Source organism: Diabrotica undecimpunctata, chromosome 5 (genome assembly GCF_040954645.1).
Source record: "Diabrotica undecimpunctata isolate CICGRU chromosome 5, icDiaUnde3, whole genome shotgun sequence".
NCBI classification, from domain to species: domain Eukaryota; kingdom Metazoa; phylum Arthropoda; class Insecta; order Coleoptera; family Chrysomelidae; genus Diabrotica; species Diabrotica undecimpunctata.
In genome coordinates this window covers 161,059,331-161,070,727 of record NC_092807.1, presented here as the reverse complement: position 1 = coordinate 161,070,727, position 11,397 = coordinate 161,059,331, and the positions used below count along the sequence as shown (strand labels likewise).

Genomic DNA, 11,397 nt, shown 5'->3' with positions numbered 1-11,397 from the left:
ATGAGTATGTTTTTCAAAGGCTTAATTAAGAAAAAGAGTTGATTTCCTTACTTTTGCCATGTCATAAGAAACAGTGGACTGTCCTCCGGAGGCGTGTCAGCCGGGAGCTGACAGCCGTGCCGGACGCATCAAGGAATTTGGATATCGGTCAAAATACTTGGGAATTCCAAGTTTGGCCAAATCCAAATTTCTAATTGATTCGATGCAGGGAAATTCCACTTTCGCTACGTAAAACAAAGGATTTGTTTTACATAAAAGCAGGTAGATTTTCTCTCATCGATCAGTCGAGCTTGCCTCTTCTACTGTAGACCTAGTCGGTGCTATTATTGTTCCAACTAAGTTATTGTTTTATTTCTGATTTTCTGTATACCTTTTTATTTTAGCATTATTGTATATTCAGACCCTTTCAGGTTAGGATATTACATTGATTTATATTTGTTCATGTACTGATTGTTTATTTTTCTTGTATTTTGTGTATAAGTTGTTGTTCCGTAAGTTAAGAACACTAAGAAATATTTATCTTGCTTTTTCTATTTTATATTTTGATTTGTACTTTGTCTAAGTAGTTCTTTCCGGTAAGTCAAAGAACTCTTAGAAATATTTTGATAATCATTGTTGCATTATTATTTCCGATATTTTATCTAAGATAGTTTCTTTCTTAAGTTAAGAAAATACTTAACACATTTGTTTCTTTCATTTTCTATTTTATGCTAAGTTGTTTCTTCCGTAAGTCAAGAAACACTTAGCAATATTTTCACATCTTTTCTATATTTGATTTTTCTTATTTTCTATTATAAGTCGTTTCTTCCGTAAGTCAAGAAACACTTAGAAATATTTCCATATTTTACTCTCACATTTACATATTTCATTTATCTATATTTCTGTCCTAAGTTGTTTTTTCCGTAAGTCAAGAAACACTTAGAAACATTTGTCTTTGCATTATATTTTTATACCATTTAATTTACTTGTTTACTAAGTTATTCCTTCCGTAAGTCAAGGAATACTTAGATCATTTTTACCTATCTGTTTTCCATTTTTGCTCTGTTACTTTGTAACTGTTCCTTGGAACCGTTACCTATAACAGATATTTGTCACTGGAACTGTTATTTATAACAGCGGTAGTATTTAACCTTTCTACCAGCGACAAACCAAAGATGGTGAATACCCGATCCAATTCCGGGGATAGGAAGAAGTCCGAAGAGCCGGCGATGGGTCCCTCAGGCCCAAATGCCCAGGACAACAGGACAATAGCTTTTAAAACTAATAATCAAAGGGAAAATATAAGGCAAGAAGGAACTGGGATAAAGTAAACATTCCTAAGGTACTGCTTCTCTAAGATTATTAGAGAAACTTAGATTAGAACCGAAAAAAGAAGGATCAAGGATGATTGATGATTCTTGAAACTTTGACTATGGTAGTAAATGACAGGACCATTCAAGCAGCGAAACATTGGCAGTATAAGATATGAATAATTGATCCGGACACGGTAAGTTGCTAGCATTGTAGGTGATTTATTATGCAATTAGTAATGTAAATGAGAACTTATTTATTTTGCGGAAATTCCTTTTTGCACTTCTTACGATTTTCCTATTAAAAAAAGCAATGAAAATGTGTTTAATATCTTATAATTAAACATCATTTAATTAATGTTTTTAATTTAAATAATAACTAGAAAAATAGGTATGGGATGGGCATTTGAACTTCGAACGATATAGTAGTTTGATTGTTACTCGTAATTCTGAAAACCATTAGCATTATTACGTAAAAAATTAAATATTGAATTTAAATCAACACTCAAACAGTATAGTTTAGATGAAAAAAATGTAAAGATTTATTCTTCTTCTTATGGTGCCCTATCCAATTAGTGGATGTTGGCGACAATTCTGGCATACTGTAGCAGTCACAACTGCTAACATATAATTAATTAATATAATTTATTATTAAAATCCTAAAACCCCTCAGAATCCTGTTTATGAAACGTTTATGGGCAATAGACGATACGATGCGCAAGTGTAATCAACTAAAGTGGTCAAGAGTCGCTCGGCTAAAGTCAGTTTTGGCCAACAACTCACACAGAGAGGTGTATTTCTCCAAGCCTTAACCGGCATTTTTTTTTGTCTTAAAATCGGGTAGAAAATCTGGGATTGGATTTAATATTTTCCCCGAACATCAAGGGAGGAATTGGAACAACATAATATGATAAAGATTCTTGATTGAAAAACCCGGTTTTCAAATCTGCCGAAATGAATATTTAAACCCGGCTTCCAAATCTGCCGAAATGATTATTTAAAACCCAGGTGAGCAATTAAATCATTTAGTTTTATAGGCCTATCATTTAATTGATATTTTCATTTTCTTTTGAAATATTAACAGTGTAAAATCCGAATTTTCTCATATGTATCATGTGGCCTTGAGCTTAGATCGTAAATTTATCGGACACCTAATTAGGTTTTTTCTGATTTTTTTGTATACCTACTCGGTATAAAAACTTTCATGCCTAATTTACTAGATATTCTTTAAATGCGCAGACGCAATAAATAGACAGGATGACAGTCAGCTGATAAAATAAAATGTTTGTTTATTGTGGTAATTCGATGTAAGAGTATGTGTTGACAGTCATCTTTGGGTACCTTGATCTTTCTCTAAATGTTATTTTTTGTAGATTTCACCCGATTAGGATAACGATTAATATTAGGATTAGTTTAACCAAACACCTACTTCAACCCATTAATAACCAGGAACCGATTGTCTCCAGAACCACAGCGTTCTTCTTCATTCGTTTTTTTCGGAGCCTCAAGGACCGTCAGAGTTTTAAGGGGACTTAACCAGGACAGCTGTAGTGTTGTCACAGACATTAACATCAAGTTTCATAAGGTTAAGGTTTTTTCTTGTAACTTACAAGGTTTCAATACTCCTCTCGGTCTTGTGTGGCTCTAAAGAGTGCATGGGCATCGAGGTTTGTTCAATCCCTTATGTTTTTAAGGCATGAGTATTTCTTTCTTCCGATACCCCGTTTTCCTTCTATCTTTCCTTCCATAATAGGCTTTAAGAACTGGTACTTGGAATTTCGAAATATATGACCCAGATAAGCAGTTTTTCTCCTTTTTATTATTGGCAGCAATTCTCGTTCTCTGCTCATTCGATTTAATACTTCGACATTTGTTGTGTGATCTGTCCAGGGAATTTTAAGTAGTCGTCTAATTATCCACATTTCAAAGGCCTATAATCGGTTCATCACATTGGCCTTTATGGTCCAGGTTTCTACACCATATAGCAGTATGGAGTAAATATAACATTTTACAAAGCGATATCAAAGCGTTAAGTTAAGGCTGCTGTTGATAAGCAAGGTTCTCATATTAGTAAATGCTGTTCTGGCTTGCTCAATCGTGCTACGTATCTCTATGTCTGGATCTAGATCTTCAATTATCCAACTTCCGAGATATCTGAACTTGGGGACCTTTTGGATGTTCTTATTATTTACTCTTATATTTAATTGCATATTTCGTGTTCTGATAACCACCATTACCTTCGTCTTGTCTATATTAATTTTCAAGCCTAGTCGTTCTCCTTGAATGTTTATTCTATCTATTAGTCGTTGTAGCGCTTCTTGGCTATCAGCTATTATGACTGTATCATCAGCATAGCGAAGATTACTAATAGTCTGTCCGTTGATTTTGATTCCATCTTCAGTGTCACTTAAGGCTCTCTCAAAAATCGTTTCAGAGTAAAGATTAAAAAGGAGGGGTGACAGAACAGAACCCTGTCGTACACCTTTTTCGATTGAGAAATATGATGTAGATTACAGTCCTACTCTCACAGATGCCACTTGATTCATATAAAGGTTCTTTATCATTTTAAGGTCATTCTCATCTATCGAACGTTCCTGGAGCAATCCTATTAATTCTGAATGATTAACACAATCGAACGCTGTCTGGTATTATCTTTAAGAAGAGTTTTAGGACCTGGCTAAATAAGCTGATCATTCGGAATTGGTCGCAACTATAGCGTTTGGCTTTTTTGGGATTGATATAAAGGTTGATTTAAGCTAATTCTGTGGTATTTGACTGGACCCAAAAATGTCATTCAAGGCGTCTACATTGTCTTTATTCAACATTGTTAGAACCTCTATATATATGTCGTCTGGGTCTGGTGCTTTTCCCCATTTGCTCTGTTTGATTGCCCTTACAACTTCTGACTTCAATATTTTGGGGGAGTGTTCACTTTTATATTCACTTTCAGAGTTTCTTCTAGTGTTGTCTGAGTATAGTTGCTGTGTGTAGTTTCTCCAATGTTGAAGTAGATCCTTGTGATATGTAATTAATTTATTGTCTTTCACAATACTGTTAAAACCGCAAGGTTTTGTATGACCTGTCGCTTCTTTAACGAGTTTATGTATGTTAAATTGGTCATGTTTTTCTTCCAATTCCTCCATTTCTGCACACCTGTCTAACAGCCACTGTTCTTTAGCTTTGTGACACTCTTTTCGTATTTGTCGGTTAATCTGCTGATGTTTGGTTCGGTCTTTGTTTTAAAATGATCTGCGGTCGTCCTTCATTGATAATATTTTGTCAGTCATCCAATTCTTCTTTTTGGAATTTTTCTTCTTCTCATTTAATTTTTCTGTGACTTTTAGTTTAACGTTAGGTTGTTTTAAGCTGTTTATGTTAATTTTCTTTATGGATTTTCTGTTAATTTTTTTAAGCTCAATTTTCCTACTACGGGATTGTGACCAGATTTATAACCAATAAAAAAGCCAACAAACCTTAAGGTAAATAAATAAAGATGCATCCAACCTGCTATTAAGAGCGATGCTCTTCAAATAGTGATTCTGTTACAAAACCGGCATTCCGGGTGAAGAATCCTCCCAACTCTTCAGTTTCAGGCGTTAGGTTTACGTTTTTCTCTTCTCTGATAAATTCGCGCTTTAGACTTCCTTGTTCATTCCCCTGTATGCCTTGAACGGAAACTTTCAATATGCCTTTATTTCGTTACATTTTTCTTCCCAACAGTTATTATTTGCTTTATTTATTTCCTTTTTCATATGTTAGTCTACTGTAAATTTTTTTGTTCTCTGGATCTTTTGTTAATAATCATCTTAATTAGATTTTTTTCATCATATGAAATAGAAAATTTCAGGTCATCAGATCTCATCAATAGAAAATCACCAGGTCCTGGCAATATCCCACCTGAGCTGCTCATGTACGGTACAAGCAAATTATATAAGAATTTAACCAGCCTTTATATATATATATATATATATATATATATATATATATAAAGGCTGGTTATATATATATATATATATATATATATATATATATATATATATATATATATATATATATATATATAAGCTATATAAATATATTTCTTTTATTTACTTACCTCTTCCTCATCAGACGTATTAGAGACAGGTGTTTTTGGTAAATCTTGATCGCCCAAAAAAGATAGCAATTGGAAAAATCATAATTTTGGCTTATACATTTCCTCCGATCCGGCACCGGATTTGCTGCAGTTCTTTAATAATGTTAATTCCCTTTTGTAAGATGTTCAAAAATTATTAATTTTCTTTAACTAACTTCTTTAATTAACTTCTTGAAATTTAGCAAAGAAAATATCCACAGCTTTTTTTCTAGGGCTTTTATCATGATATATACACGATCAAATTTACGATTTAACCAACTCTGTCGTACTACTGCAGACTGACTTGTTTGTATGTCGTCAAATCACGCCGATTTGATCGAATGGTGCAAATACGCGATCAAATTACGTTTGTATTGTAGCATTCGACCAAATCGTATGCGGCATTGGAACGTGAGTGGAGGACTTAAGACTATCTAGGTTATTAGCGTTCCTTTCACACACCAAAAAGTAAGAATATGCTGGTGAATTTAGTCCGTTCATCTTTGTGATGGAATAAAATAATTCGTGTTTGTCCTTTTTATAAATTTTAGAATTGGTGACCTTCAAATTTGGTTACAAGCAATAATTTATTGCGAAAGTTCCAAATCCCACTTCAATTAATACGTTTCTCAAGTGATATGTCTGCATATTAGTTTTCAAAGTAAATTATAAGTTTTGGTCATATTAAAACAAATATATGTGTTTATTTTTTTATTACATTTACATTAACTTATTTTATGTGTTTAACTAAACTATTAAATTAATTATACAATAAATAATCGCAAATAAAATATATAAATGATACAAAACATTCCTTATTCACTCATGTCTAATAATATCACAATAACATTCATTCATATTTACAGCATAAACTCCATTTTAAATCCTAAAAGGAAAAGCGTTGTCATCAAAATATTGAGCATGTATCATACGATTACTTGGAAAGTACAAAAGGGTTAGAAAATTCTTCTTTAACGTGCAAAAGATTTTCTATCATACATTGATAATACATTGATAGTAGAACCATCTACCTTATAACAAGCTGTTATACAGTTTGCTTGATAGTAAACATTCCTTAATAAATTGTTGATAAATCTGTTTCAGAGGAATTTATAATTATCAATCATCACTTATTTTTTAGTTATTCTTAAAAAAATACAAAAATCGTGAGTCACAATATTTTTTAAAGTTAACTATCATATCATCATAGTCATTAAGATCTTAGCAGATGTGTTGTGGTTCACCGTTGTGCTTCAGAAGCTGTCAACTGTCATTAATAATAATATAACCATAGTGTTCAAAAAGTAGCTCCGTAGCTCTATCTTTTGTGGACCCTACTCATTTTTTATTTCGTTTTCTCAGCCAACGTCTAATATAAAGCCTGTAGCGGGATAAGATGGTAAAATCTGCACTCAACTGGATTTTAAATTAAGGTTGGCACATGAAAGTGCATATTTAGAAACTCGTTTAGCCAAATTTTTAGCTCGCTAGGTGGCCCCTGGGGTCCTCTATCACAAAAAAATTGTTTTTTTTTTCGAATAAGAAATTTCCTGAGCGATCCTTTGCTTTAAGAAAACTGAAAAACATAATTAATATACATTTTAATACCCAAAAATCCTCTGATTTTTTTCAGATTTTTTGGATCAAAATTAAGTTCAGGAAAAATATTTTTTTCGAAATTTCGAATTTTTCAAAAAATTTTAGGTTTTGTAGGTATATTTTTGGTAAACTTGTAAATCATTATTTTTCGTATATTTTTTCCGCTCTTTTGAATGGCGAAGTTAGATTTTTCATTTTCTGTCCGGAAAATCCTTAAAATTGAAATAAAACCCATTTTTTTTTATTTTTTTATGTTTTAAGCACATAATCTCATTTAAATGTAACAAAAATCGATTTTGTTTCTCTTCCCCTTTTATTCAAGTTGTGATTATCATTTAAATATTTTCATGCCCATAATTTCATGACAATACATAAATGATAATCACCATTCGAATAAAGGGGGGACAGAAACAAAAATCGATATTTGTCAAATTTAAATGAGGTTATGTGCTTAAAACATGGGAAAAAATATTAAAAAATGGGTTCTTTTAAATTTTGAGGATTTTCCGGAGCGAAAATAAAATAAGCGAAATCTAACCCTGCCATTCAAAAGGCCGAAAAAGACACACGAAAAATAATGATTAAGAAGTTTGCCAAAAATTACCTGTATACCATAAAACTTTTTTGAAAAATTAAAATGTATATTGTTGGGGATTAAAACATATGTTCGTAAATTTTTTCAGATCTTTTAAAGCAAAGGATCGCTGAGGAATTTTTTTTTCAAAAAATCACATTTTTTGCCATAGGGTACCCCAGGACCCAACTAGGGAGCTAAAAATTTGGCTAAAAAAGGGGTTTCTAAATATTTACTTTTAAAGGCCAAATCCCAAAGAAAAATCCAGCTAAGTAAAGATTTTACCATCTGCATAAATTATAACGTTAATATTTTAAGATAATTAAAGCTTCTGTTCTGGGGACAAACGGGAAATTTATCTTCAATGCTATTTAATTAGTTCTTCTAAAAGGCCCTCTTGGTATTCACAGCAACCAATAGTTTACAGAAAATAAGCCAAAAAAAGAAGCATAAATTTAGAAATATACGTTTATGTTTTTAGTTTTTTTGTACTTTACAAGTAATTCATGCAGCGTTTACTTTTAAAATTGTCAGTATTAATGCTTGTAGCTAGGAATACTGCTGAAATATAAAATTTATATTAACTACAAAGGGAAGCAAATAAAAGCGTAACAACTAAATGACAGTGGTTCCGTTAATAACGGATAGACTGAAATCTTTATACATATATTGTGTGTTCCAACGAAAATTTGACACCCCCCAGAAACTCAGATGTCCTCCAAAATAAAAAAAAACACGTCATTTGTTTTGAAATGGAGACGAATTTTCATGGGAAATTCATGCCCTCAAATGTAACCCCCTACTGCCACGCATCAACCCCCAGTTTTTTTTAAATATCAAGTGTGGTCGAGTGACATATAATTTGAAAGGTATTTTTTCCTCTACACGATACTTTTTTTTAATGTACGAAATAACTTTGAAGATAATTTTGGATTAAATTAATTTTTTTGTTGAATATCTGTAATAACAAAAAACAAAAAATTTTAATCAAATTAACCAATTAAATGTTCGAAATGTCCTCCTGTGAGCTTCATATAACACTACAGTATATGTATTTTCAGAGCCTCTTCGTACATTTGCAAACATCTCCGGTGTTAAAAATCGGCATTCTGTCAGAATTCTTTGTCGCAACTCTGGAAGATCTGCAGGCGGAGTGGCGTATATTTGGATTTTAGGTGTTCCCACAAAAAAAAATGAAAAAGCAAAAGATTCGGTGATCTGGCCGGCCACTCTATTGGACTCTTTCTGCCAATCTAACGCTCTGAGCGGATGAGCGGATGAGCAGATCAATATCGTCTTCTAACAAATTTAAATAAGTTGTTTCGTTGTGATTTCCTTCAAGAAATAATGGTCCAATAACGTGATTCCCTAAATTGCCAACCCATACATTTAATTTCTGAGGTGTTTGTGGTATGTGTCAACATGAATAAATGAGGATTACTGTTACTTCAATAACGACTATTATGTCTATTAGCTTCGCCATTTAACATAAAAGTACACTCGTCGGAAAAACACGTATTGTACAATAGATGTTCGTTGTTATTTATGATTTCACTAAATTCTTCACAAAATTGAAGCCGACGGTCAGGATCATCTTCGTTTAATTGATGAAGTAATTGTATTTTAAAAGGAAAAAGACAGTTAAGATTTGATTTCACGTACAGTGTGTCTGTGTATCCGCCTTATACGAATTTCGCCCTAATAGGGCTCTTCGGAGACGGCTATTCACAGTCGCTCTGAACGTGAAAATAAATCTTTTCTGTCTTAGGAAGCAACTCTAAAATGGCTTCGTATAGACGCAGGTGGTTTCGAAAATTAGTTTACGGATTTAATATCAGATGCGCTAATAACATTTAATTAGTTAATATGGTAAAATTTTATGTTTGTCTTGTTATTACTGATATTAAATCAATAAATTAGTTAAATCCAAAATTACCTTCAAAGTTATTAAGTAAATTAAAAAAAAAATAAAGTGTCGTGTAGAAAAGAAAATTACTTTTCAAATGACGTGCCACTCCACCACCCTTGCTATTTAAAAAAAACTAGTGGTTGATGCGGGGCAGAAGGGGGTTACATTTGAGGGGAACACACTATATATATATATATATATATATATATATATATATATATATATATATATATATATATATATATATATATATATATATATATAAAGTTTAAACATTTGTTTGTTATTTAATCTTCGCTGTAAAACCGAGTCTATCTTTGATTTAAATACTTGTCATTCAAATAATGTCAAATTGACTGTAGAAACGCATGTTTCTCTAATTTCCGATTTTCCTATGCGGTAATACATTTTATATTTTTTGTTAGTTCTCTTCATTATCTCATATTCTGCTAATATTTCACTTTTTATTGAAAAATATTAATGTCTTCTTCTTTTATTATGTGATCGGACACATCTTCCCTTGTAGCATATCTCCGTTTCGTGTGAAACTTCTGTTGACGTAGATGTTCTAACTTCTTTCATGTTCCAAGGTTTTACCTGAAAAGGTAAAAGTTTGTTGTCCTGGACCGCTTCTTCAATTTTTAAGGTGGTCAAAAAGTCCTGCAAAGTAGTAGTTTCAGTATTTGGCTCTGTGACATTTACGGTAGTTGAACGCACTGGCTCGTCTGTAAGTTCATCAGGAAAAGTTGGGTTTGGAGAAGTGGTTAATGTCGGTTCAGTACTAGCTTCAGTAGATGTAATGTTTAGAGAGTCTCCTTGTGTTTGAGTATCACGTGACATACCAAACATTTCGTATATTGAATCAAGGAAATCTCCTTCTCCAGAGTTTGGTTGAGAATTCGTGGTAGAATAGGTTGTACTGAGAGTATAATCTACAGTTTCCGTTGGTTCCTCTTTTTCAATATCTTGTGTCGTGGTTTTTGGATCAGGCTGCTCAGTTGTAGCAATTCTATCATCTACGGTACTTTCAAATTGTCTAACATTTCCTCCCTGTTCAACGAAAGGATTAACATAGTCCATATAACTATTAATTGTTTTTTCATATTTTTGGTCATTGTTATTTAAAGCAGGATCACCAACTTTTTCAATATCATGAAAAGAATTTAACACCGAGAAATAATTTTGTGACTCAGATGCCTCTAAATGATCTACAGGTCGTTGCTTAACCAACTTCCACACTCCTTTCCTTCGTTTTTTCTTCTCTTCTCTTTTCTCAACGTTCTCATTTTTTTCTGTAGTTCTGTTAAAATTGTTTATAGCTTCAAATTGTTCTTCGATCTTTTGTGTTGTCTTCCTAAATTGCTCGTCACTTTTATCTGTCGTTGTTTCTTCTAAAGATGATTTAACTGGTAAAGCGAAAGGTTGGTCAGATGAAAGGTGTTGATTTTCAAACAGCTGTACTGGTTCTTCCTGTGGAGTGTCAATTAAGTTTCCTTTGGTTTTATCTAGAACAAAAAATTTCTCATTTAGGTATAAGCAATCCAAAAGAAAAAAAATTAAAGAAATGGATAATACACTTAAAAGAACACTGCAATATGTTGTACATTTAATACTTGGAGAAAAATATGACATTTTGTGGTTCAAAATTCAAGAAAAAATAAAGGGGATAAAGTCTGAGAAGAAAACGAATATTCTGGCTAAAATATCTAAGAGAATTGTATGGTTTCAGGTCGAAACAACTCTATAAAAGTGTTTAGTAGCATTGGTATTACATATTTATATGGAAATAGATAGTGAAGTAGGTTGGGATAGGTGTAAGCGAAAGATACATGAAGTTGACAGGAAAATTCTATAAAACTACCATAACAGTAGCTATGTATATGTGGATAAAGTTTAGGGATTGTACCTGTGA

General features: G+C 32.3%; 1 protein-coding gene across 1 annotated transcript in view; it reads right to left on the bottom strand.

The window, feature by feature from the left end:
• Positions 1-6,101: 6,101 nt before the first annotated feature.
• Positions 6,102-11,397, bottom strand: part of LOC140442046 (uncharacterized) — a 54,648-nt gene continuing 49,352 nt past the window's right edge. Inside the window, exon 6 of the mRNA XM_072533092.1 lies at positions 6,102-10,990. Within this exon, the coding sequence (XP_072389193.1) occupies positions 9,963-10,990 (1,028 nt within the window). The 3' untranslated portion in view covers positions 6,102-9,962. The remainder of the gene's footprint in view (positions 10,991-11,397) is intronic.